At 39.3% G+C, this 26,992-nt stretch overlaps 1 protein-coding gene across 1 annotated transcript in view; it reads left to right on the plus strand.

Annotated features, from left to right (window-relative positions):
• Nucleotides 1-4,358: 4,358 nt before the first annotated feature.
• The window catches only part of traf3ip2l (TRAF3 interacting protein 2-like), a 31,890-nt gene continuing 9,256 nt past the window's right edge, over nucleotides 4,359-26,992 (plus strand). The window contains exons 1-3 of the mRNA XM_078408747.1: nucleotides 4,359-4,726; nucleotides 21,156-21,739; nucleotides 24,449-24,482. Of these exons, the coding sequence (XP_078264873.1) occupies nucleotides 4,701-4,726; nucleotides 21,156-21,739; nucleotides 24,449-24,482 (644 nt within the window). The 5' untranslated portion in view covers nucleotides 4,359-4,700. The remainder of the gene's footprint in view (nucleotides 4,727-21,155; nucleotides 21,740-24,448; nucleotides 24,483-26,992) is intronic.

The following is a 26,992-nucleotide window of genomic DNA, read 5'->3' on the forward strand; positions in this document are numbered from 1 at the left end:
ATTGTTTTGACTTTTTGCAATTATGGCATTGTTTTGGCACTGAGACATGCATATTAAATTTATTTGCTGGAGAATTTCTACTTATGTTTGTTTAAAAAAAAATTTAAATGCAAAAACTTGCAATATTTACTGATGTTTCCCCAATTGGGAGCTTCATGACCTGTGACTATCGTAAGGAAGTTTGAGATCCCATTGATGAACATACAGTAACCTTGATAACCTGTCAATTATCATATTGGAACAGCAAGCAAGAAATTGAGAATTCAAATGCTCCTACAATAAATTAAGCAATTGAATACATACAATGTAGTTTGTGGGTTAGCATCAAGAAAACGATAATATAAGCTGCTGGACTCAAAAATTAACTTGTCACTGATACCATAATGTTGTAAAACACCGAAACAGGCCCTTTAGCCCGCTGACTGTACACTGACTGGCTCGTTATTAAACTTTCATTTAACTACTATTTAAAATCTTATATTAATCACCCTATACGTCCTCTGGATTCTGACACTCAGCTGGGGCAATTTACAGTGGCCGTTTGATCTATTGCAGGGCAATTTACAGTGAGAGGACAGCAGAGCCAATTTACAGCGGCCATTTAGTCTACCAACCATTATTTCTTTGGGATATAAGAGGAAATCGGAACACCTGGAGTAGACCCAAATTATCAAGGAGAGAATTGCAAACTCCACACAGCCAATACTGCAGGTCAGGATTGAACCAAGATAACTGGAACAGCAAGGCAGCACAAACCCCATACTCTCACCTCGTTTGGCTCACATGACTCAAATCCAAGATCAGCTGAAAAAACAGAAACACATTCCTCAAAACAATGTACTGAAAATTTGCTGATTTGAATTTTATATTAAAACTATGGACTGAGGCACCTTATTTAGTTAATCTGATACATAAGCTGCATATACCAACATTTTCAACCTGGAAAAAATGTCATCTTGTTGGGATATCAGCATTTTGCATGAGAGGAAATTTTATTTTCCATGATTCCATAAAGGCAGCCTCACTCAAATTATTTGAATTGTCAATTTGAAGGCAACTTTAAATGATTATGACTCTCCCATTTCACATATGAATGTTCTTGAGCTATTTAGAGTCCAGACAACATCAATGGTAAGTCATCATTTCAGTTCAGTGACATTTAATCAGATCTCAAATTTCTGCCAATTTGCTGCCTATTTCCACCCGGCTATCATTTACATTTGTGTCCTATCTGTCTCTTGCCTTTCTTCCTTAACATGAGTTATTAGCAACCAATAGTGATTACCAGCCCACAGATTCCCACTTTAGACTTCTACCTTGCTACAAAGAAACCCAATGTAAACTTGAGGAACATCAACGTGTCTTCTATCTAGTCATGTTGCAAACCTTGTGACTCAATATTAATGTTACCAATTTTATGTAAGGTGTATATCCTATTAGTATCTATCCTGTTGGTTTCTGCCCCATTAGATGATTTCTGATTTGCTGAACAATTCCTTGAATTTTAGTCATGCCCATTTTTACTCTTATTTTCATAATACGACATTTTTTAGCTTGAAATACAGAAATACGAGTCAGAAATTTCAGTGAATAAACGAAGGCCAATGCTTTCTGAGAAAACCACAAGCCAAAAAACGTACCTTTTAACACTTATACTTCCCCTCAGTACATTCTAGCTCCACCACTACTGCAAACTGCAAGAGACTTTTCCTCTTGAGGTAAAGGTGATGGACTGTTAGATATATTCTCAGTATGAATGTTGATGAACCAAAGTCGACTAATGTCAGTCTGTTTTCTCGCATGGGCTGTTAGGTCCATGTTTCGTAGTTATCATCATTTCTGGGGACCAGCATCCATGTTTTTTTGTCGTTATAACATTTTTCTTTGTTGGCATATATAAAACTATTTGTAAATAAATAATTCCAAGTTGGCACTGTGCCTTCAAATGGTTATACCTTTTGAGTACCCGTTGAATATTGTTGCTGTTTAATATAGGTAAGCAAAATCACATGTTGTTCGTGACAGCTAATTTGACGATGGCATTGTGAGGAACCCTGATCTTGTCTAAATATTGATCTCACATTCTCACAGTTTCTCATTTTCAAGTCATCTGCCTAACTTTCTATTGATGGAATAAACTGCATTCATCTTTTCAGTTATTGTGTTTCAGATTGTGCTAACTTTGAAAAATAATGTCCTCATCCTTCCTCTTGAAAGTGTGTATGTCTATGACACATGTTTACTGATTTATTTCCCAGAGGCCACAGGCCTTTCTTTATTTTTCATTCCCCTGAAAACACTTATTAGTCCTAATAGGCTTCTCTGTTCAACATTCTTCAAACTTTTTGGTTTCCTTTCCAATTGGAATTTAATATTATTTGACATATCTAAACCATTTCTAAGGTCTGATTGGCTTGATTTTTTTTGCCCAGAATTTATTCAGATAGTCCAACTGTAACCTAATCAGTAAGTTACATATTTATCTTTCACTTTCTCTCTCTAACCAGTTCTTTGGGTCGAGGATGCATATAGATTCAAGAATTATAATTTGCACATTGTGTGCCAGTAAGAATTTGGGTAAAGATGAGTGCTGTGTTGTGGGAATGATAGAAAAGGAAGACACAGGTGTCCGAATGGGACGATTAACCAACGTAATAGCCAAAGTCGTGACATTTAGAACACTGCACTTGAATGAGCTATAAATGTTTGAGTCAATTAATGATATTATTGGGAAGTTGAGGTGTATGGGCAGGCACTGTGAATATTGGGATTGAACTAGACTACTGTTGAAGCAATTAAGATAATGAATGGTGTGGGACAGTGACACAGTGTGTAGAGCTGCTGCCTCACATCTCCAGTGACCTGGATTCAATTCTGATTTATAGTGCTGTTTGTGTGGAGTTTGCATGTTCTCCCTGTGACTGTCTAGGTTTCTTCTGAGAGCCCTAGTTTCTTCCCACATCCCAGAGATGTGGGTGTTGGTAGGTTAATTGGCAATTATAAATTACCCCATGATTAGGTGAATGGTTTAGGTTTATTATTGTAACATGTGGTGAGCTAGAGTGAAAAGCTTTATTTTGCATGCTATCCAAACAGATCAGATACCATACATAGATACAAACAGTTTAAATTTAATAGATTTAAATAGATAGAGGAAAGGGGAAAATACAGACTGCAGAATATAGCTCTCAGCATTGTAGCACATCGCAGTGCACCAGTTCCTTGGACTAGGTCCAGTGTCCTTACTCGGATAGAGATGAATTGAATAGTACCCAAGTTTATGGAAGGACTATTCAGAATCCTGGTCATGGAGAGGAAGAAGCTATTCTTGAGTTTTGGTGCGCACTTTCAAGCTTCTGTACCTTCCGCTGGACGGGAGCAGGGAGAAGAAGGAATGACCAGGGACTAGTCTTTGATTGTGTTGGCTGCTTTTGCGAACAGCATGAAGTGTAGATGGAGTCAATGATGGGACGTCTGATCAGTATGATAGAATGGGCTGCATCTTCAACTCTCCGCAATTTCATGCGGGTAGAATCTAAGGAGAGTTGAGGGGAACGTGAGGCAAATAAGTTAGGATTTTTGTAAATGTATTGGTGCAGAATGGATGGGCTGAAAAGGCCTGCTTCCATGGTATATGACTTAGTGACTGGTGGAGAGTGAGAAGTGATTCGAGTGGTTTCTCAAGAAATAAACGTGGATAATTAGATGACAGGGAAGAGTTGGGAAAGAAAGGATGTGAATTAAGTCAGCAAAGGGATAAGGAAAGTTGAGTCATTGGTTGAAATGATGGCTATCAAAGATGGTGCAAAGGCTGAGGGAAACGGAAAACTAGGTTCTAAGTAATAAAGTGTGACATGGAGAATTGACAAGTAATACATCATTGGGAATCCCAAAAAAATCTCAAGATCTGTATGGGCCAACTAGCCAAGTGACAGACACATGGTAGATGCGATTTAGAGAAGGAGGGGTGACTTCATTAATTTTCGACGTATGACAATGAGGTGAGACATTATTAAGGAAATGCTAACCTTTTTTAAAGAAAACAGGGCGTGGTACACAATTTTTTTAATTTCTCAGATGTATTCTCAGCAGAAATGAGGAACAAAAACCAACCAAGAATGCAGTGGCACTGGTTTACTCACATCGCTCATTAGATTCCTCCTAACTAATAACGTTTTGTCTGGAGATGACAATGTACTTTGCCCTCGGGGGGTTTTGTTTTAAACGAGATTTTTTTTTGTTTGGCAACAGTCTGACTGCTGTCACGTGAAGTTCTGGAAACCGAACGGAAGTCCGGGCTGTGGTTGCATTTCTGTTGCTGTGTTTCTTAAAGATACACAGAAACAGAAAGATAGCGAGTGAGAGAGAGAGTGAGTGTGTAGAGGTGGGGGAATTAATTTGGGGTTGTGAGCAGACTGCGTCTTGCACGCAATTCAATTGGAGTTAAAAACAAAGTTGGATCCAGAGGATTGTGTTTCACTGTTTGGGAGAGCAGAGGAGATTTCGCAGCTGGAGCCGGTCCCCCAGCCAATGGATCGAGGCTTGCTGACATCAGGCGACTTGATCCGCCCAGTCGGAGGCAGCAGGTAGCAGCGCAGACAGACAGACCTGGGAGGCGGCGCCGCTGGTCGCACCTGGTGAGAGAGCGAAGCACGGGAAGCACCGACTACCTCGTGGGACAGACCCCAACACCTGTGGACATGAGCAGCACCGTAAGGGTCATGAGGTGAGATGACAGCGCGCCGCTTTATCCCCCTCCACCTCCACCCTGTCATCCCTTTTCTCACGATACAAAGTTTCACAATACAATACAATATATCTTTATTGTCATTGTACAGGGGCACAACGAGATTGGGAATGCGCCTCCCATACGATGCAATAATTTAATTAATTTAAACAACAACAACCCAACGAAACAAATTGTTTCTCTTCACTTGTTTCACTACTTTCTCTTCCGCACACGATTCCCTCAAAATCATTCAAGGGCGTTTCTTAGGTGTGAATTTCAATGTTGTGGAGCTCACCTGCGGGATCGTTGTTTAAAAAATTACACAGGGTTTGGGGGATCGCTACCACTGCAATGTTAGTTTATTTTTCTACCAATGTTAATAATCCAACGCGTGAGAAGAGTGGGCAGGTGAAATGAGGACGTCGAGCCGGGCTCTGGCGCTTTTTCTCCGGGGGCTCTCAGCCGCGAAGGCCTCCTGGCACCAGGCGAAGGCCTCCTGGCACCTGGCGAAGGCCTGGCACCTGGCGAAGGCCTCCTGGCACCTGGCGAAGGCCTCCTGCCCCACCATGTCCAGCCGCGAAGGCAACTTGACACGCAGACAGATAGAGTCAATGTTGCAACATCAATCGGAGTCGAGAACCCTGTCTTAAAAACCCCCCATTTCATTCAGAATAATATATATATATATATATATATATATATATATATATATATATATAAAACAGTGTAAAAATTCTATATATTCTGTATCTATACATTCAATTGTGTCGCACCCAGTAGTTTTGGCGCCTATCTTTCAACCACTTGCACCTTATGGGCCAAAGTAGATAGAATGTGTGAGAGAGTGATGGCTCCGAGTCATGAAGCTATCTGGCCTTTTAATACTTTAATAACCCGGGTGATTGTACAGCATAAGATTTTAATTAATCATGAATATTGCTTGCATGTTTAATTGAAGTTTAACATACACGGTTTCCCCCAGAGTAGGGGAATCAGGAATCAAGACGACATAGGTTTAAGGTGAAGGGGGAAGGATCTAATAGGGGGAACTGAGGAGCAGCTTTTTTTACACAAAGGGTGATGGGTATATGGAACGAGCTGCCAAAGGAGGTAGTTGGGGTAGGTACTATTTAGTTTATTATCACGTTTATTGTTACAGTGAAAATCTTTTGTTGCGAACCAACTCGTCAGCAGAAAGACGTCACATGATGACAATCGAGATACAATGTAGAGATAAAGGAAATAACGTTTAGTGCAAGATCGAGTCCAATAAAGTCTGATTAAAGATAGTCCGAGGATCTCAAATGAGGTAGATAGTAGCTCAGGTCTGCTCTCAAGTTGTTAATAGGATGGTTCTGTTGTCAGATGACAGCTGGGAAGAAACTGTCCCTCAATCTGTAGGTGTGTGTTTTCACATTTTGCACTTGCCTGATGGGAGAGGGGAGAAGAGAGAATGACTGGGGTGAGACTTGCCCTTGATTATGCTGGTGACCTTGCTGTGGGAGCGTGAAGTGTAAATGGAGTCAATGGAAGGGAGGTTGGTTTGTGTGATGGTCTGGGCTACGTTCACAATTCTCTGCCATTTCTTGTGGTCTTGGATGGAGCTGTTCCCAAACCATGCCCTGAAGCATCCTGATAAAATGCTTTTTACGGCGCATCTGTAAATGTTGGTAAGAGTTGTTGGGGACATGCTAAACGTCTCAAAGTTTAAAAGACATTTGGACAGGTGCATGGATAGGATAGGATAGGATAGGTTTAGAAGGATATGGGCCAAACGCAGGCAGGTGGGACGGTGTAGACGGGCATGTTGGTTGGCAAGGGCAAATTGGGCCGAAGGGCCTGTTTCTCTGCTGTATGATTTCATGACTATATCATAGGGGTGGGGGAAAGAATTGATAATTTAATAAGTGCTATAGAATTAATAATGAGAAATTGTGTTAACCTGTTTGGTTCTTTTATGGACTAATCTTAAATGGTTGGTATTTCTGAAGACCTGCAAGTCATTAGTTAACTCTTTTATTATTAGTTCATCTTGTAGAAAAGGAGGTTCTATTCAATGTTCAATTCATGCTGCCCCATGTCAGAGTCATTATGACATCAGTTTCAATATTTTTCTTCATGACGTTCACCTCAACAGGGTGTATGTCCAATGTTCTTTCCTGCAAAAGGAAGACCTAATGTGATAGGGATCAAAGACAAAGATTTTGGTGTTCCTGTTAGGAAGACCAAAAACGTTATCTTTAACCCCTAAAACATAACACTTCCTTCATGAGTAATTCTACTCCTCTCCCATGTGACTGCCATGAGCTGAACAAGACTTTTTACAATGTTGGTGTTGTATTTCATCCCATGATAAGTGTCAAACCACATTTAATCACATCCTTCCCACATTCCAACTCTCTAGTTTCTCCTCCCAATCTGAAATGGGGATCTGACCCGAAACATCGCTTGTCCAGACCCTCCCCAGATGCTGTCTGACCTGCTGAGTTCCTCCAACACTTTGTCTTTTGCTCGGGACTTCAACATCTACAGTTCTTGCAACTCCGTGCCACTCATTATCCCTGTAATATCATCCTCCAAGAGCCTTAGTCCTTATGAATGTATTCCTTCAATTTTGATCTCTTGATTATCCCTGCAATTTAATTACTAATGGCAGCCGTGTGAGTAGCTGCGAAGTATCCAGGTTTTGGAATTCCCTGTCTAAACCCCCCCCTGACTCCTTCCTTTAAGATCCTCCAAAATACTTTTGGCCATCTGCCATTCTATGGTTAGGGTTTGATGGCATGCCCTTAGAACACATTAAGAGATTTAACCACAGTTATTGTTGCAAACTTGCATCGCACCTGGACCTCACCATACTTGTACATATGACAATAAACTCAACTTCGCTTGGCACCATATAATTCAGGTTAAATGTTCTTCACGACCCTGCTTTAAATTATATCATCACTGTAGATGAACAAAATTGTTATGGAGAGGGGGTGGGAGGATGCAAAGTTACAAAATGACACATGATTCTTTTAATTTCTTGAGGAATGAATGACAAACTTCTTGACAAGTAACATTCAGATGTCAAGTTTAAAAAATGCTGTATAAAATGGCAGATGTCTATATACGTTGAAACTAATCAATAGCTGACATCAGTGGAATGGATTCCTCGCGATAGGATTTCTTCGCATTTGGACGAAAATGGGCTAATTGGGGACATTGATGAGCCATGATTTTTATTTTGGCATAACAGCAACATTGGTTCTAATTTAAGATTTGTGTCATTTTTAAACTTATAAGGAATCATATTACCAGTTGTTTTTTTTTCTATTCTCCATTGAGAATTTGAGCAATAAATGGCTGTCATGGAGTTGTCCTTTTATTTGTGCCAGTACATTACCGTTGCTTAGTAACCGATCTTTAGGTGTTTGTTGTTTCACTGCATTTTTGTGAAATTACCAGTTGTGAAGAACCACCTATATAATTCATAGCTGTTCGACCTGACATTGAAAAGTATGAGCTGTTCACAAAAGGAAATGCATAACAATGTGAAATAACATGCACCGTGAACTTGGCTCTTCATATCTCTGCCCCGCCTGTTCTTGAGTTGAAGCTTTTCATTTAAGGACATCCAAAATATCTTTGTTTTTCAGGGAATGTGATTCACTTTCACTTGATTATAATTAATGGAGCCCATACCTGCAATTTTGAAAAAAAAAAAACAGGTTGAAGCAAGGGAACTGAAAGATCTTGAAAAGGTTGAAAATGTGAGGAGGTTATTAAATCCCACTTTTACCCTTAAGTGTAGTCCCTAAAATTCCTGAAGACCAATTTCTACATCAAACTCGACCAACCTTTAACAAGAATAATGCAGATTCTATGATAGGAAACCACATCCTTCACAAGTATTCGAGCAATGTTTTTGGAAAAAAAAAACACAAAACCAACAAAAATACAGCTATAACTACAATTAAACAAAAATTGAAACAAAAATACATTTACATGGGGGATATAATTAAGGCATATTCAACATGCTAGTTTTGGCTCAGTTAGTTGCACTCTTGCACAAATCAGAAAACTGGTAGGTTTAACTCCCACTCTCGAGACTAATGCACACAAAACTAGGCCAACTGAATATCTGCACGAAAACTATACTATCGGAATGGTGTACTATTGGTAGTGCCATCATTTGGATGAAACTGAAAATTTAGCCCTGTTGTTTTTCTTAAACAAGTATGAAGCATCCTACATTATTATCTCAAAGACAATCGAGTTCTGGTTGTTATCCTTCAATTAACAAATGAATAATAAAGATTGTTATTGGGCTGCTGTTTATGGGAGAAGTGTTTTATCGGAAAACTCATCGATGTTTCTTTTTTGATAAATTGGTTATGTGACAGCTCAAAAATCCACGTCGAGGTCATGGTTCAAAGTGAAGATTGATATCGCTAAAACATTCACTTACATTAACTGCCGAATGATTTGGAACTATACCCAGAGCAAAGGATACTAACAAAATGTGATAAAATAGCAGTGATCATTTGGCCCTTCAAATCCATTCCATCATTCAGTACAATCATGTCTAATCTTATACTTCAATGTCATAATTTCACTTCCTCCCTATACCCTTTGAAGACTTCCTTCTTGGAAATGTCTAGCAGCTTGTGATCGAGAATTGTACAAAATCACCAAATGAGTGAAGGAACTTCTCATTCATTTCCAAATGTCTTATTGCATTCCCTGACACTGTGAAACCTCATTCTAAACCCCAGCCTCATCAAACGTGCTACGATGATACCACAATAATATGACCTAAAGACAAAAGCTAAGTACAAAACGATGGTGAAAGACCGGGGGAATGGCAAAAAGGAATTGCCATTGGAATTTAATAGAAGAATGACATGCCAATTTTGACAAAAAAATATATAAACTAGAAGGAAGAGCAACAAAACCACAAAGGGACCGCTTGCTGAACACAAGGTGCCACAATTGGTTGATATTGTTAAAAAAAATGGCCAATGAGAAGGGAGACTATTCAGTTAATTTTGCCTATGAAGGCTCTTTCAAGAGCAGTCCAGTCAACCACGATAACCTCTTTTTACTTCATAATTTTCACTCAAGTATTTGTTCAATTTCTTTTGATCACTTTGACTCAACTGAAAAAATGACATGTCCATCGAGGTTTATAAAATTATGAGAGGCAGAGATAAGCTGAATTGCCAGTCTTTTCCTGCAAAGCAGTGAGTCTAAAGCTAGAGAATGTAAATTCAATGAAAAATGCATTGTCCTTTGTAATCTGGGTTAGGCGCTGAAGTGAAAAGGGGCTGGAGATTATGGGAACTTGACAGTTAACATTAACTAATGAAATTTCTTTGGGGTTTCTTTGTTTATATGGAAACCAAACACCAAAATGGGCTTAACGTGATTAATGTTGAAGCTTTATGCAGTTGATGTTTAAACTAATAAAATGGGTGAAATGATTAACCTATTGCGAGTTCAAAGTGCAGTAAAACAGCAATAAACCATGACTGTAAAGTATTCAAGATCTCGCATTAAAGTGATTCCATAGGAGTAAAAAACTTATTTTCAGGACATTTTCAATATTTTGTTGTTGTTGTAATTTTAGTCTTTTCTCCATGCAACAACCAGAGGGGTGGGGAGGGAATGATGCGACTGGAATCACATTATAGCTGGCAGAAATGTTGAAAAATAATGTGCTGGATGCATTGGCTGATGTGTGAAAGGCAAGAATCAAAGGAATCCTTATCTTGTTCTCAGTAGACACAAGGAACAGCAGATGCTGCAATCTAGCATAGAACATAAAGTGCTGGAGAAACTCAATCGGTCGGGCAGCATTTCTGGAGGACATGGGTAGGGGAAATTTAAGGTCGGGATCATTCTTTATACTGATTTTGTTGATTTATTGATTTTCTAAATTGCGCTTTGGGAGGCATTTAAAAATCAAAATATTTTATTTGAAACATTTGGCCGGATTTTAATTCATAACTCCCATTGAGCTATAGGAAATTCAGTTAAATTCTTTGCTTAGAATTCTGCAAGCATGATGTGCAAAGTGCAAGGCCTGAACTTTAGAACATACCTAAATCTAAATGGTTGCTACACTTTGGTTTTTCTGCTGAAAATGGGCTCATTGTAATACATGACTACATCAATTGTGTCAAATTTGCTTTAAATTTTATATTTGTATTTGCACATGATTATTAGTATTGTTTTATTATTGTCATGTGTATCGAGATACGGTGAAAAACGTAGTTTGGGTGCTATCCCGTCAATTCATATTATACATAAGCGCAATCAAACCGTACATAAGTACAACAGGCAGTGTAAAAGTGAAAATGAACAGAGTGCTACAGCTACAGCTACAGAGAAAATGCAGGTTAAAAAAAAAAAATCATGGGCCACCACAAGATAGATTAGAAGACTGGAAAACCATCCTAATCATATGAGTTCCATTCAGTAGTCTGATAACAGCAGGGAAGACGCTGTTCTTAATCTGGTGGTACGTGCTTTCAAGCTTTTGCATCTTCTTGAGGGGGAAGAGAGAGAATGGGAGGCGTGAGGTGAGAGTGGTCCCAAATTATGTTGGCTGCTTTTCCACCACAGTGTGAAGTATAGATGGAGTTAATTTGGGGGAAATCCGGTCTGTGTGAAGGATTGGGCTGCGTTCACAACTCTCTACAATTTATTGCTTTTTTAGGCAAAGCAGTTGCTGCCCCAAACTGTGCTGCATCTTGATAGGATACTTTCTATGGTGCAACTGTAGAAAGTGAGTAATTCTAGATTTTGCAAATGTCATTTGAATTCTGGGGAGGAGAGGTGTTGTGCTTTCTTGGCCACAGTATCCACATAATTGGACCAGGACAAATTCCCCAATGAACTTGAAGTTCTTGACCAGCTCCACTTCAACACCATTGATGCAGACTGGGAAGTGTACTCCATTCCACTTCCTGACGTCGATATCTATCTCCATCTATCATAAAGTGTGGCAAGATTATGTAATGTATCATTAGCAAGATGTCAAACTGAGGAAAATTATGAAGAAATATTAAGGCTATGTGAGGAAACAGGAATGTTCCTCAGATCTAGTAAATGAAATATATAGCTGTTTCTTAATCCAGTGTGTGAAGGAAGCCTGGTTTCAATCGGATTCAGCTTCGTAATTTTTCTTTAAAAGAAAATGAATTGGGCTCTCCAATTGTGTTAAATAAATGTTAGAGTTCAAAATGTCTTTGAAAGTATTAATTATTGTAGCAAATTCAAAATGGATTTATATATCTCTTAACACCAAGGAAATTAAATTTGATCAATATTGAGATACAAATGCCACAGACTAAAATGTAACTTGGGGCTAGTGGAATCAGGGGACATGGGGAGAAGTTGAGCACAGGTTACTGATTGTGGATGATCAGCCATGATCACAATGAATGGCAGTGCTGGCTCAAAGGGCCGAATGGCCTCGTCCTGCACCTATTTTCTATGTTTCTATGTAACATGATCTTGGAGTCAGAAATATTTGGCAGCATGAGAAGGCATTTTTGTTTGTTTTGAAAAAGGATCACTGCCAGCTAAAAGATGTACATGAGATGTAATGACAGATACATAGCTGAAGCTTATTGGAAGTTATGCATGAGTAGGAGATGATCAGAGGTACAGCACATTTCTTTTTGGAAAAAGAATCAAAGTGATGGGAATACAGGGATGAGGCAGTCAGCGAAAATCTGAGTGGAATTAATGGACTGATTCATGCTCGATATGGCTTGCACCACTGACGCCCATGGTGACATTGACCTATTGTGGGCCCACAGGATCCAGTTATTGAGGACCTCCACTTTGTGTGATACTATAATAACATTCAAAAGGCATATGAATAAGTACATGGATAGGAAAGGTTCAGAGGGATATGGGCAGGTGGGGCTAGTGTAGATGGAGCATCTTGGTTGGCTTGGGCAAGTTGGACTGAAGGGCCTATTTCCATGCTTTATGTCTCTCAAGTCAAGTCAAATTTATTTGTCACATACACATACTCGATGTGCAGTGAAATGAAAGTGGCAATGCCTGCGGGTTGTGCACAACTCTGACTCTATCTGCATTACAGAGTAGAGAATGGCGATCTGGTCTTGGGAAGCACTACCATCCTGAGAGCATCAGGCACAGGCTCATTTCACCATTTGTAAATGTCTGGTATTGGGAAACATTAAAAAAAATTGAAAACTATTGTTTATTCTACTTGCATGTAAAATTAAATCCAGCGGAAAGAGAGGCAGGGCAAACCAGGGGCGGCCGGCGTTGCGAGGAGCAGGGGAGGTAAATATCTCTGGTATTTGGCAAAAATAATGTCATCACCTTTTAGAAGTGTAAGCATATTTTCTAAGGTAAAGACTGTAGCAGACAACCTCCTGCAAACATTCAGATTCGACCTTGATAATTTGAAAAAAATAATGAAGTAAGTGAGAGCAGATGGAGATCATGAAACAATAACATTCAATATAGATTTAGAAGGGAAAGACCCTTTTGGAACAGTGTTCATCAAAATCATTGCCTCTGCAACAGAGATTCAAGTTAGATCTGTCATCAGTATCTCTGTCAACTCACTGTAGTCTCTCTGTGACGACATAGGTTTTCTCTGGGAGCTCTAGTTTTCTCCCACATTCCAAAGATGTGTGAGCTGGTAGGTTAAGTAGTGAGTGTAAATTGCCCCTCGTGTTTCAGTGAGAGGTAAAATTTGGGGGTTTAAAAAGGAATGAATGTTGGGACAATTTAAAAAATAAAATAAATAAATAAATAAATTATGTAGTATTCGAGTGGTTGGTTGGTGCAGACTTGGTGGGACAAATGGCCTGTTTCGATGCTATCCTGAGTCTGCAAAATTTGCCAGTCCAGCACCATCAAAGGCCCAGATGTGGCAGATTAAGAGATTTTCTATAATCTCAAAATCTACAGAGATGTGGTACCAACCCAAGAATAGACGAGGTGCCATTTGAAGATGATAGTATCTTTAATTGGAGAAGTGGGCATTATGGAAGGCAGAAGTGGAGGGGAGGGTGGAAGCACATGTAACACATTTAAGTCAATGACTAATACATCAATAACACATTGAGGTACCACAATAAATGACCTTTAGATCTTCTGCATTGATGAATCGATTTAGATTGTATGATTCTGAAAACATCTTGATTCTTAGAACAGCGATTAGAGGATTAGTATTTTCTAATTACTTAAATCTGCAACTGCTCATAACCTATTTTGAATTCCCCTTCATCTGTTTAATTGAGTAATTTTATAATTTTAACTTGAATAAGTGTTAATCTGTTTCCAAGCTTCTTATCTACTCTTGCCCCTTTTTAAAGAACTCCTCCAAATGTGAAAAATGTCACTTTTTTCACATTTTACTGTAAAGCATGTTATTGTTTGATAATTGTTGTTCCTTCTATGCTTTGAATGATTGTGTCCTTTGATGTCCGAGACCAACCAATGTAACTTGACCGATGCTCAGTATTGTTGGAGGGATTAGTGTGTTTGACCTGCACTCAGATTCTGTCTTGTACATGGTGACCAGCTTCAGTTCAGACGGCACACAAAAAAAAAATCTCATGGAGCACTATTCTCAGGTTGAGAATTGCTTCAGGCCATGTCACAGTATATACCGGGGAAGCACTTCAAAGATATTCCTCTGACTCAAAGAATTCCAGTGACTTATAGTATTTGTGTTATACTGGTTACGTGCAGATTTTGCATTTCTATGATAGTTCATCAGTAATCCACATTTCCCTGTAGTATTTGAGCCATGTTTATCACTGCAGCCACTATCCACCTGACAGCAGAACGTCTTTGTTCGCCGAACAGCCATTTTCCCTACTTGGAAATGCACGCTATAAATTATGACCTTAAATCATATTGTCGTGACTTATCTTGTGACCTTATCTTTGCTCCTGCAAGTTATGTCTTGCAATCTAAACTGTACCCTAAACTAATTAGTTGCTTCTAACTTGGCCTTTTAAATTAGCTTCACTAGATTGGCCTAATCTAGATTGGGTGGCACGGTAGCGCAGCGGTAGAGTTGCTGCTTTACAGCGAATGCAGCGCCGGAGACTCAGGTTCGATCCTGACTACGGGTGCTGCACTGTAAGGAGTTTGTACGTTCTCCCCGTGACCTGCGTGGGTTTTCTCCGAGATCTTCGGTTTCCTCCCACACTCCAAAGACGTACAGGTATGTAGGTTAATTGGCTGGGTAAATGTAAAAATTGTCCCTAGTGGGTGTAGGATAGTGTTAGTGTACGGGGATCGCTGGGCGGCACAGACTTGGTGGGCCGAAAAGGCCTGTTTCCGGCTGTATATATATGATATGATATGATATGATATGATATGATAATCCTTTTCCAGTATGTGGGACTCTTGGGTTAACCACATTACAAACTTTCTAAGTTTCTTATAATTTTTCTTTCAAGTCTCAATTCAGTATTACTCAAACAGGTATGTATTATAAAGACATTTAATTATAATTATTCTAGTTAAATGTGGATAATAATGAAAAAGATTTCCAATTGAAATAAGAGTCATACAGCACAGAAACAACTTGTCCATGCCAACCACAATGCCTGTCTAGACTATTCACATCTACCAGTGCTTGAACCTTATCTCTCTAAACTTTTCCTATCTATATACTTATCCATTTATCTTATAAATGTTAATGTTATTGTAACTGCCTCAACCACTTCCTCTGGCAGCTTGTTTGATATACATAACACCCTTTGTGTGGAAAAAGTTGTTTTCCTCAGTTTCCAAATTAAATCTTTTCCCTCACGCCTTCAAGCGATGCTCTCGAGTTCTTGATTTCACATCCCCCTGTACTACCACACTCCCCAGGACTCTATAGTTGATCGTTAAAGCCCTATCCTAGTTGGACTTCCTAAAATGCAGCACCTTGGACTTATCTGAGTTATGCTCTATCTGCCATTTCTCAATCCACTTACCCAGCTGAGTAAGATCCTGCTATAATTCTTGCTGATGTTCTTCACTGTCTACAATACCACCTGTTTTGATGTAATCTGCAAATTTACTAACCATGACTTGCACATTCTCATCCAAATCATTATTATAGATGATAAACAACAATGGGCCCAGCACCCATGCCTGAGGTCTCCAATCACCGGCCTCCAACGTGACATACAACCTTCCACCACCACCCTCTGCTTCCTACCATCAATGATCAATTAAAATAACAAAACATGTACACAGCTAATCAAATGCACCTATCCCTTGGGCAATAGCTTTTCTTGGGTTAAAGTCAGAAGTTTACTTTTAGCAGATTCGAATCCTTGAGTGATTTTAAATGTGGATTGATTCTAATAATTTTATTATTGTGCAGAAGTGCAAATGTCACAATCCCAGATCCAAATTAGGACAGGGTCATAATATAAAAAGAAAACTTGTATCTGTGATGGGGAAATGAATGTGGTTATGTTTCCCGTTGGCAGCTAAGGAGTGAATAACAAATGGTGATTTAAACACTGTTACATTTTCCTGAATCTGACTGCAATGTGTATGGACAATGTTCACAACAGGTCACTCTGACAAGCAGATTAAATGGCAGAATTATGCAAAATAACCATAACAAACTGGAGATAATTTATAAACTTAAATTTGGTTCATTCCTAGAAGTCATGTTATATTTCCTAAATTGTATTTTGATTAGTTGGAAGTAGTAGGAAGGTGTAATGTTGAAGCATACATGTTAAGATATGAATTTCCTTCTTTTTGAACAAATGTAGTTTTGAGTTTAAATGTTTTTGTTCCTGTAATTACTGTTGCACTGGCATTCATTTTAGTGAGAAATAAAGTATTTTATTTCTCACTCTTTGGGAATGAAAAGCAGATCGGTGGTAAAAATGAAAATGACTCGAAGTCGGGGATCCATAACCAGGAAAGAATCTGTATTCCGGCAACATTGATGATGATTCAAATAGATGAGAAATCAAGTTATACAGGTGATGGACACTGTCTACAATGGCTAGGTAAAGTGATTGGGAAAATATATGGCAGTGAGAGTATAATGTGGAATGCCCTCACCTCTCTTCCAGCATTCTCCCCCTACGATCAATGTAAAGAAGGGTCCCGACTTGAAACTGGTCATCTATCCATCTCCTCCATATATGCTGCCTGACCCGTTGAGTTACTGCAGTGCTTTGTGTTTCATTGAATTAATCGCAGCAAAGGCTTGGATGAGAATCTTGACAGCAAGCTTGAGGAGTTGAACAAGTGTACTAGAAATAGAAGTAGGATTATTGGGCAGTTTATTGAAAAAAACGGATATGTGGATGAAACCAAGGCAAGGAATGTAAACAACCTGGCTCAGCTTTTGACAAATCTCTTGAATGGTGTTTTTGGTCTGGAAGCAGTGTTGATACCAGCGACCTAAGCTAATTGTTCCATTGTACTTTGTACTGAATTAAATTTCTGTTTATCCACTACAGCCCTCTAAAGTTTATGACTGACTGACTGACTTGTGTACAGCCCGTACAAACAGAAGAGTATTTGGTTAAATCAGTGGTATGGATTTGCCAACTGCTGAGGTGCTGCAGGAATCTTCTGCTGTGTGCAAACTCTGTTTGCGGTCACATTTCTGACGTGAACTGTTCAGGTTATGAACAGTTCACAAGAACAGAATGTGTAAGAAGGAACTACAGATGCTGGTTTACACCGAAGATAGACACAAAATGTTGGAGTAACTCAGCGGGACATGCAGCATCTCTGGATAAAAGGAATGGGTAACATTTCGGGTCAAGTCTGAAGAAGGGTCTCGACCTGAAACGTCACGCATTCCTTCTATTCAGAGATACTGCCTGTCCTGAGTTACTCCAGCATTTTGTGTTAATCTCAAGAATGGCATCCTCTTGTAGCCTGTCGATACCTGTATTGGATTCAGCTAAACAATGTGACAGAGCGGTTAAGAGAGTTGATGGTGAGAGAGAGCTTAGTTTTAATTAACATATATGGTACTTGACCTTGTATATTTGAGTTTTGTACTTGAGTGCAGCATTTAAGTGACGAGAGGTCAAGAATAAATCCTTGGAACTCCAGAGTTAAGTCTATGTAAGAAAAATATACTATAACTGAGGAGAAACATGGTGGATACTAATGGTTAGCTGCCACAAAATTTGCAGCTATGTAAATGAAAATGAGAGGGAATAATGTGCTGTGTTTAAGCTTGTAAAGAACATCAAAGCAACCTAAATCCGATAGTGAGCAAAGAAGTGCTGGTTTATTCTACAGTCTTTATGCTGTGAACCCTTTTTCTTCCTTTTTCTTCTTGTCCATCGTCAGGTTCTTGAACTGACATGCACAACCCTAAAGATAGACACAAAGTGTTGGAGTGACTCAGCGGGTCAGGCAGCATCTCCGGAGAAAAGGAATAGGTAACATTTCAGGTCGAGACCCTGTTTCAGACTCATTTCGTACTTCCGTCTTCATTCCTACTCGTGCACAACCCCAATCATACCTCAGCAATGGAACCCTGCTCCTCTTGCACTTCATGGACTTGGTTTCTAATTGTATTTTGTTGGTGGCACAGTCTTTTTATGTTCACTGTTTTGTAGAATTTATGTATAATTGATGCTTTGTCTGTTGTTTGTGTCTATGGCCCCTGCAATGATGCTGCAAGCAAGATTGTCATTGCACCTATATCTCACTACTTGTGCATATGACATCAAACCCTACTTGACTTGCTTTCTCCCAACAAGAAAAAAAAACATCCTAAAAATGTTGAATTTCGGAGAAAGCACAGATATGTGATGACGTGTAGTTTGTGGCAATTGTATTAAAAAAAATTGAGGGGAAATCTAACTGCTGAAGAGACACATTTGCTAGTTTACATTAATAAAAATGCTCATTATGAGCAATATAACCAGGTCATACTTGTGTATAATAGATATAAAAGAAACTACAAAGTGAAACATGATTCATGATGCTAGGATCTGGAGCAAAAAACAAACTGGTGGAGTAGCTCAGCCTGTCAAGTGGCAATGTGCTGGTCAACGATTCAGGCCGGGACCCGGCATCAGGGCTGGAAATGCCATTAAGTCAGTGGTGTGGAGTCTGTGGGCTTGGTGCTACACCTAAATATTTTTAAGGAGGTTAACATTTAATTAATTTTCTTGCAAAAGACTGGTCATGCGCATGTTCTTAAGGTCCATTTGTTTAGCTGTGAACTTTGGGCTTTTTCAAAGTTTGACATAGTGACCAATTACATTTTGGGTTTCTGCTTAAAAAATGTTTGAGATTTAGAATGACCAAGTGACCTGTTTCAATGATTTGCCTGTAATGTGATGAGATGTTCACACTCCTTGCACAGAGTGCAATGATTAATACAGACAACTGCAAATCCCAAAGGATTAATGGTCGGCATAGTGATGCTGTCTCACAACTCCAACAATGTGGGAATGCATTCAGTCTGTGTGGTCTTTGTATATTCTCTCCATGACCATGCAGGTTTATTCTAGGTGCTCTTGTTTCCTCCAAGTGCCAAGGATGTGCCGATTATTAGGGTACTTATCTGCAGTAAATTACTTATTTTGTTGGCATTTGGTTAAATAATTGGAGTGGAGTTGATAGATATGTTTTAGAGATGAGCTTAAAAGGAAATATGGAAAGGTGGGATTGATGGCATTGCTTTGAGAACTGGAATAGACTTAATGGGCTGATTAACCTCCTATGTCATAAGGAAATACGAAATATACGATTGTGAATACAAACATGATTACCTGTACATAAGCAGTTTATGCTATTCTCTCGCTCCCTATGTTTTGGTGATGTTTATTTGTTGTACCATGGTAACCCTCATTGTGCATAGTTTAACTTCTCTCGTTGGCCACAGTTATTACAAATGTTGATTTGATAGTACACGCATGTTTACTACGATAGAAAAACAGGCGTTCATGCCTATTACCAAATGTTGCATCATGCTGACAAGGTCACATGCTGGCAATGGTCTCTGTTTACATTACTCATCTATTCAAGCTTATGTAACCCATATTTTCCAAGATTCAATGTTTGCATTTATTTACCAGTCTAGAGATAAACTCATTAATTCTATTACTTTTCTTCTATTTCATGCCTTCTCTTATCCAGCAATACTGTCTTTCATTTCATTACTCTGAAATTCTGTGCTCCCTGCATTCCTAACTTAACCCTTTATCATTCCGTTGCTTTCATGGAGTCATACAGTGTGGAAACAGACCCTTCAGCCCAACTTGCCCATGCTGACCAACATGTCCCAGCTACACTTGCCTCATTTGCCTGCTTTTGGCCCATATCCCTCTAAACCTGTCTTATCCATGTATCCCCTCTAATTGCTTCTTAAATGTCACGATTGTCCCTACCTCAACTACCTCCTCCGGCAGCTCGTTCCATATACCCACCACCCTTTGTGTGAAAAGGGTTTTGCTATTGCACCTTATAGCTCTCCTGTTTCTTTTGGCATTTTGCAAAGGCCTCTTCGAGACTCAGTACTTGCCTCCAATTAAAAATTTCTCTTGCTCTCACTTGCATCTGCAATCCTCTACATCCTTTTTTATGCATACTTTATTTTACCAGTTTTATTTTGGGTGTGGAATTCTCATTGCCTGTTGTCCCCACTAAGCCAAACATTCTGAAGAAGGGTTTTGACCCTAAACATCATCTGTCCCTTTCCTTCTGTTGATGCTCCCTTACCTTCTGAGTTCTTCCCGCACTTCAATTTTTGTTCAGGATTCCAGCAACTGAAGTCTCTTGAATCTCCAAAACTTTCTCCCCAAAGGAAATGCATCGTTGTTTCTCTTGAAACCTTTTCCATTTTCCTCTTCTGTTGGATTAAGTCTTTGTTAAATTAACAGTTGCCCCTTGGTGTTGATTCTGGAATTATGTCTTTCACCAATGAATGGTTTCCAACCATGAATTTCCTAAAAATGCACATCCCTATGCTATCTCCCAACCCCTCTCTGCCTGTTCTTGGGAAGGTATTCTGGTCAGTGGGAATACTATCATGATCAAGTGATCAGGTCAAAATACAAAAAATATTGAAATACCATCTCTATGTACCTGCCTCATTTGTCGATCAATCCTTCTTGAGCTCAATGCACTTCACTAGCTATCTCTTGCTCGCCCTTCCTCTTGCTGCCTGACCCACCCCTAAGTTACCTCAAGTTTGATTTTTTGTGCAAAAATATTGAAAGAATGTTTGTGAATGGCCTATTTTTTCAAGGGCTATATTGTTTTACTGCATTTATTAAATGGTGTTATGTTCTCTTGCATATTCCTGTTCTATTTAACTTGAATATGCTAAAATTAAAATTCATTGTAATTTTTAAACTGTTGAACTGCTATGTTCTGTAAATGTTTAAATCTCTGTTTTGACATTATCTACTTTTTGAAAAAAATTCTGCAGATGTCCAAATTCTTCTCGAGAACATGCAAATTCACCTCAGAATGGACCAGAGGAAAACGATGAAACAGACAGCGAAAGTTCTTCAAGATTGCAGATCGCATCATCCGAGCATTACAGGCCGGTGCCAGGCAATTGCTGCTCCAGTGGTCATTGTAGACAATTCTCACCATCCTCAGCGTGTTCGACAGATTTCTCCAAAGGTGTTGACAGTACTTGCGCTGCCACTCCACTTCAACATGTGAATAACTATTGCGGATCCCCGGCACGATATGTTGAAAATTGGCGCAGTCCTTGTGCTGCTTTCTCCGGGGGAGGTTATACTTTTGAATCTGCTGACAACTCGCTGCTGAGTACCAGCATGGCTCATTCACCGCAGAATGGAAGCATTATACCGCCATCATCAGTTTCATTACATGGCACACTTGGACTGATGCATCTTGAACCAGGCTATCCTTTGGTGTCTTATGAAGTTCAACCGCACAGTGCTGTTTGCCGACCTGGTGTTTCGGTATATGCTCCAGAACCTCGTCGTCTTCCTCCCGTACCACCTGCCAGAATGGACCACAACCGTTTTGGGACACCAGGTTACCTATGGAATTTTCTTTTCAATATACTAAGGAAGCATAATCAATTAATTGAAACAGATTCTGAAACAGTTGGAGTGTCTTTATTACTATGTATATTATTTTGTCATTGGATGTCAGAGCTTCAGTCGTTGTTGCAGAGTAAAAGTAGTGCACAACAACTGCTTTGAAGACGAGCTAGTCAAATATTTGATCCTTTTTCACTCCGAGAAATTCCAAAAGCAGCCAATGAGCAATTATTTTTGAAGTGTGGTCACTATGTTTGAAGGCAAACACAGTGGCAAATTAGTGCATAGCATGTTCACAGTATAGCAGTAAGGTAACCTGTTTTGTTGGTTGTAGGGAATACCAGGGAGATGCTCCTTTTGTGTGATCTTTTACATAGTTTTGTGTGCATGCAGTGTCTTGGTTATAGTTACTGCCCTTTCTGAAGGAAAGCAGATTCAATAGTGTATTTTTCTCCGCCTGCTGTATTGAACATGTATCCATGATACGTGCTTCAATTAAGTCATGGTCCAAAAAAATGTCAGACCTTTGAGACATGACCCGAATGTTTGAACTACGTCTCTTTGAGCTCATCTTTATCTTTGTGTCTTCACCATTACTTGCTTTTTACTCAAAACCTCGCTCATGCTAAAATACATCCGAGACCTGTCCAACCATTCTGCCTTTCTGGAGTAATTTTTATTTTCCATTGCTGGAAATCTACTTTTGATAAATTTCTGAATTTTATTCCTTGTGTTCAAATTGTGTTTGTTTGGGAGGTGGGAATAGATAAGAATAGGTGGGGAGGGGGGAAAGTGGATCAGTCACTGAAAACAGTGATAAAATACTTGCTGAACACACTGCTACAGTTTATTCCAATGTTTTAATCTGTCTGTACTGCTATAAATGTTATCTTCCAAAGAGCATGTATAGTTGTGAAGCTGTTGGTTAAATGTGATTGCGCTGTAGCAATATAAAAACGTGCCTTTCAACCTAACAGGGTCCTGTTAGTTTGAATGCTTCACACGAATAACATCCTTCTCTTCTCCGCCCAAAAAAGAAATGGGAGGAGGATTTGGCCAAAGGGCCATTCTTAACCACTCTGCCATTCGATACATTCTTGTCTGATCTTTTGTGTGTTTCAGTGAGGTTACATCTCATTCTTTTAGGTTGGTGAGTCAAAATTGGGGATAGGCCACTTTGACAGGAACGAGAAACTTCTTCACTAAGCTGGTGGTCAATCTTTAGGGCCGTGGAAGGGGTCAATAATCACAATCAAACCAATAGTCAATAATACAATGGGATATTAAAGGAAGACATGTTGGTACAGAAGTGAGATATAATGATAAAGTGCAAGCATGTTAGATCTTGCATGTGGCCAATAACTGCATACATGTAGAAATATTTTCCTGTAGAAGTGTGTAAATTGTGAAAGCATCTTTTGATCTTTCACTCATGTTAATAAGAGCCACATTTTTGGTACGCTGACCTTATGAAATGCTATCCATTAGATATTATCTAATATCATTTTTTTCTGAGCATTTGTGCCTTGAAACCCTTATTGAGGGATAGGGGAATTACTAAATGGTTTGTATTCTTTAAAGATTCCAGGTCCCTATTCAAAAATACAGTTTATGTGAGTCCATGATGGAACGTTAGTTTATTTTTGTCCAAAAGAGGGCACAAAGTGCTGAAGCAACTAAGTGGCCAGGCAGTATCTCTGGAGAACATGGATAGGTGATGTTTTGAGTCGGGACCCTTCTTTGGACTGATTGTAGTAGAGGGAGAAAGCTGAAAGAGAGGTGGGGGTGTGATGCAGTCTGGCAAGTGACAAGTGGATACAGGTGAGGGGAGGAGGGTGTTGATTGGCAGATGGTTGGACAAAGGCCAGAGATGTAAAGAAGATTAAGTGTGAGATAATGATAGAAGGTGTGCACTTTGTGAAGCCAGAGGAAGGAATATAGTTGGAAGGGGGTGGGTGGGCGGAAGGGGAGAGGAAAAATGGGTGCCCATCCAAGTGGGGCACAGGGAAGAGAGGGGGAAGAAGGAGTGGGGGGGGGGGGTGTTTGTATGTTACCTAAAATTCATGTAGGTTTGTAGGTTACCTAAAATGAATTGGAGAATTAATTGTTCGTACCATTGGGTTGTAAGCTACCCTTGCGGAACATGAAGTACTGTTCCTCCTGTTTGTGTGTGGCCTTATTCTGGCATTGGAAGAAACCCAGGATAGAAAGGTCAGTATGGAAACGAGAAAGGGAGTTTAAATGATTAGCAACAGTAGAGTTTCCGTCTGTCTCCTTTTTACTGTAATGCCACTGTTGAATAATCTCAGTATAGTTTCCGGTGATAATTGTGGCACAAATGGCTACTAATTCGTTCTTAAGGAGAGGCACTCTTATATTGTGGTAACACCATAACATTGCAATAGAGAAAGCTTTTCTCTGTTTTCAGTTGAAATGTATTTGTTGCTTTTGAATCTGTGCAAATAGATTTAGTAGTAATTTTAACGTGCATTCCAAGTCATTAACAACTTTGTCTAAAGAGGGAAGGGAAGAATGGGTGACGATTAGCAGAAGATGACTCTGTGGACTTACCGGAGTTGAAAAGTAGTTTGAGGAAGTAAGGACTAAAACTATGCTCCTGAATTGTGTTGGGAAGTTTTTTGACTCTGCAATATCCAATAGATTACGTTGTGTAACTGGTAGTATTTTCATTTAATTGCAGGCTTTATTCCTCCTGGAAATTTTTCATCACAAAGGTAGGAATTTGACGTATTATTTTTTTGTTTTGAGGTCATGATTTAAAAAAATAATGTCAATTTGTAACATACAAAATATAGGTCAGACATTTATGTGTGACCTTTGCAAAGATTTGCTTAAGAATTGCTGAATTTTTACATAGCTGCATAAAGGAAACAATTGTCATTGAACAGGGGTGGAAGATGTAGGCAGTTATAATTTGTATTTGTTCCATAAACTTTGATTAGAAGAGTAGATAAAAAAGGAATGCAACAGATATAATACCGTACAAATGTAATTGTTAATATTATTTATTGGGGAATGGGGAGAGAGCAAATCTGGATTAACTCTTCTGTGATTCTGAGTGAAGATACCTAATGACATTTTTTTGTTAGCAGTTTAAAAAAATAATCCTAGTACTGTCTACTTCAAGGAAGTGAGGTTAATTGGCTTGGTATAGATATAAATTGTCCTTAGTGTGTGTAGGATAGTGCTAATATGCGGGGATCGCTGGTCGGTGTGGACTCGTTTCCTGTTTCCACGCTCTATCTCTAAAACGAAAAAAATCTGTAGTCTTGCATGACTTTGGTTATTATAAATCAATGTTGAACAAATAAAAGTTTTTTTTCCACTTATACCACCACAACTCTGCACATTGCCTAGACAATGCCCGAGGATGATGTCCTCTTTGGAGAGTTTAGCTTCTAGAGACATGTCCTTGTGACATTGTTCCAGAGTCTTACAGAACCTTACTTCAAGGATGAGCGTGAGCAGTTGCCTCACCATCTTCAACATGTTGCACTCCAAAATGAGAACATAAGCTTTGAGGAGAATGGGTAGAAGCTGCAAAAAGATGTTTCCTGTTTCAGTAATTGATCAAGTGGAAAATGGAATATAGTGTAGCAAAGTGTGGAGTCATGCATTTTGGTAGTAGGAATAAAGGCATAGACTATTTTCTAAATGGAGGGAGAATCCAGAAATCTGAGGTGCAAAGGGACTAGGGAGTGCTGGTGCAGGATTCCCAAAAGGTTCATCTGCAAGTCAAATCAGTAGCAAAGAAAGCAAACCCAATGCTCGCATTTATTTCAACAGGGCTTGTATACAAAAACAGGGATGTAATGCTGAAGCTCTATAAGGCGCTGGTAAGGCTGCATTTGGAATATTGTGAGCAATTTTGGGCACCATATCTGAGAAAGGATGTGCTGGCTCTGGAGAGGGTCCAGAGGAGGTTTACAAGAATGATCCCAGGAATGCGTAGATTCACATATGATGGGCATTTGTCCACACTGGACCTGTACCTGCTGGAGTTTAGAAGAATGAAGGGGACTTCATTGAAAAGTACAGCATAGTGAAAGGCTTGGATAGATTGGATGTGGAGAGGATGTTTCCACTAGTGGGTCTAAGACAGAGGTCATAGCCTCAGAATTAAAGTACGTTCTTTTAGGAAGGAGATCAGGAGGAATTTCTTTAGAGTGGTGAATCTGTGGAATTCTTTGCCGCAGAAGGCTGTCGAGGCCGTCTGTGGATATTTTAAGGCAGAGCTAGATAGATTTTTGATTAGTACGGTTGTCAGAGGTTATGGAGACAAGGCAAGTTAGGAGGGAGAGATAGATCAAACATGATTGAATGGCAGAGTAGACTTGATGGGCCGAATGGTCTAATTCTGCTCCAATCACTTATGACCTTTTGATCTAAAAACATTGAAGTATAGCATGAGGAAATGTGAACTTTGTAAAAAGAATGTAAAAGCAAAATATTTTTTAAAAGGTGACAGTTAAATAAATACGGTGGTGAAACCTTTGGTATCTTGACCTTTACTTCAATGAGTAAGACAATCTTGTCGCAATTATGTAGACATCTCGCTGAGACAACAGCTGTAATGCAGTATGTTGTTTAAATTTTTACTTTTGAAATGGGTGCTATGTCAGTTAACAAGGGTGAGGCTTAGAAAGAGTAGAAGGCTTAAAAAGATAGGACTGTCTTGAGATAAAACTGAGCTAAATAGTCCTATGTTGTCTGGATTTTAGGAGAATAAAAGATTATATAATTGAAATGTATATAGTTCAAGTTTGGCAGAACAGGTGCCAAGGGGAGAAGCATGGAACTGCAGATGCTGGAATCTTGACCAAAACACAAAGTGCTGGCAGAACTCAGTGGGTCAGGCAGCATCTGTGGAGAGCATGGACTTGGTTTTCTTTAGATTGAAGAAGGCTTTTGACCTGAAACATAGTCTGTCCATTCCCTCCACAGATGCTGCCTGACCTGTTGAATTCCATAAGCACTTTGTGTTCAGATGCCAAGGGGTTTGTCTACGGACTGTAGGTGTAGAACTGGGTGCTATCAATTGAGGAACATTTTCTCCACTCAGAAGGTTGTGAATATCCTCAGCCTTCTGGGGCGAAATTTCAGTCACTGGACATTTTGAACACTTGGACAGTAAATTCTGAATGGTAGAAAATATTTTAGTGGATAATTTCGTCTATTCCTACTTGTGATTTTCTAGTTTTTGTGCTGTCTGACTATTCTGAGT

This window comes from Rhinoraja longicauda, chromosome 12 (assembly GCF_053455715.1).
Source record: "Rhinoraja longicauda isolate Sanriku21f chromosome 12, sRhiLon1.1, whole genome shotgun sequence".
Classification (NCBI taxonomy): Eukaryota; Metazoa; Chordata; class Chondrichthyes; order Rajiformes; family Arhynchobatidae; genus Rhinoraja; species Rhinoraja longicauda.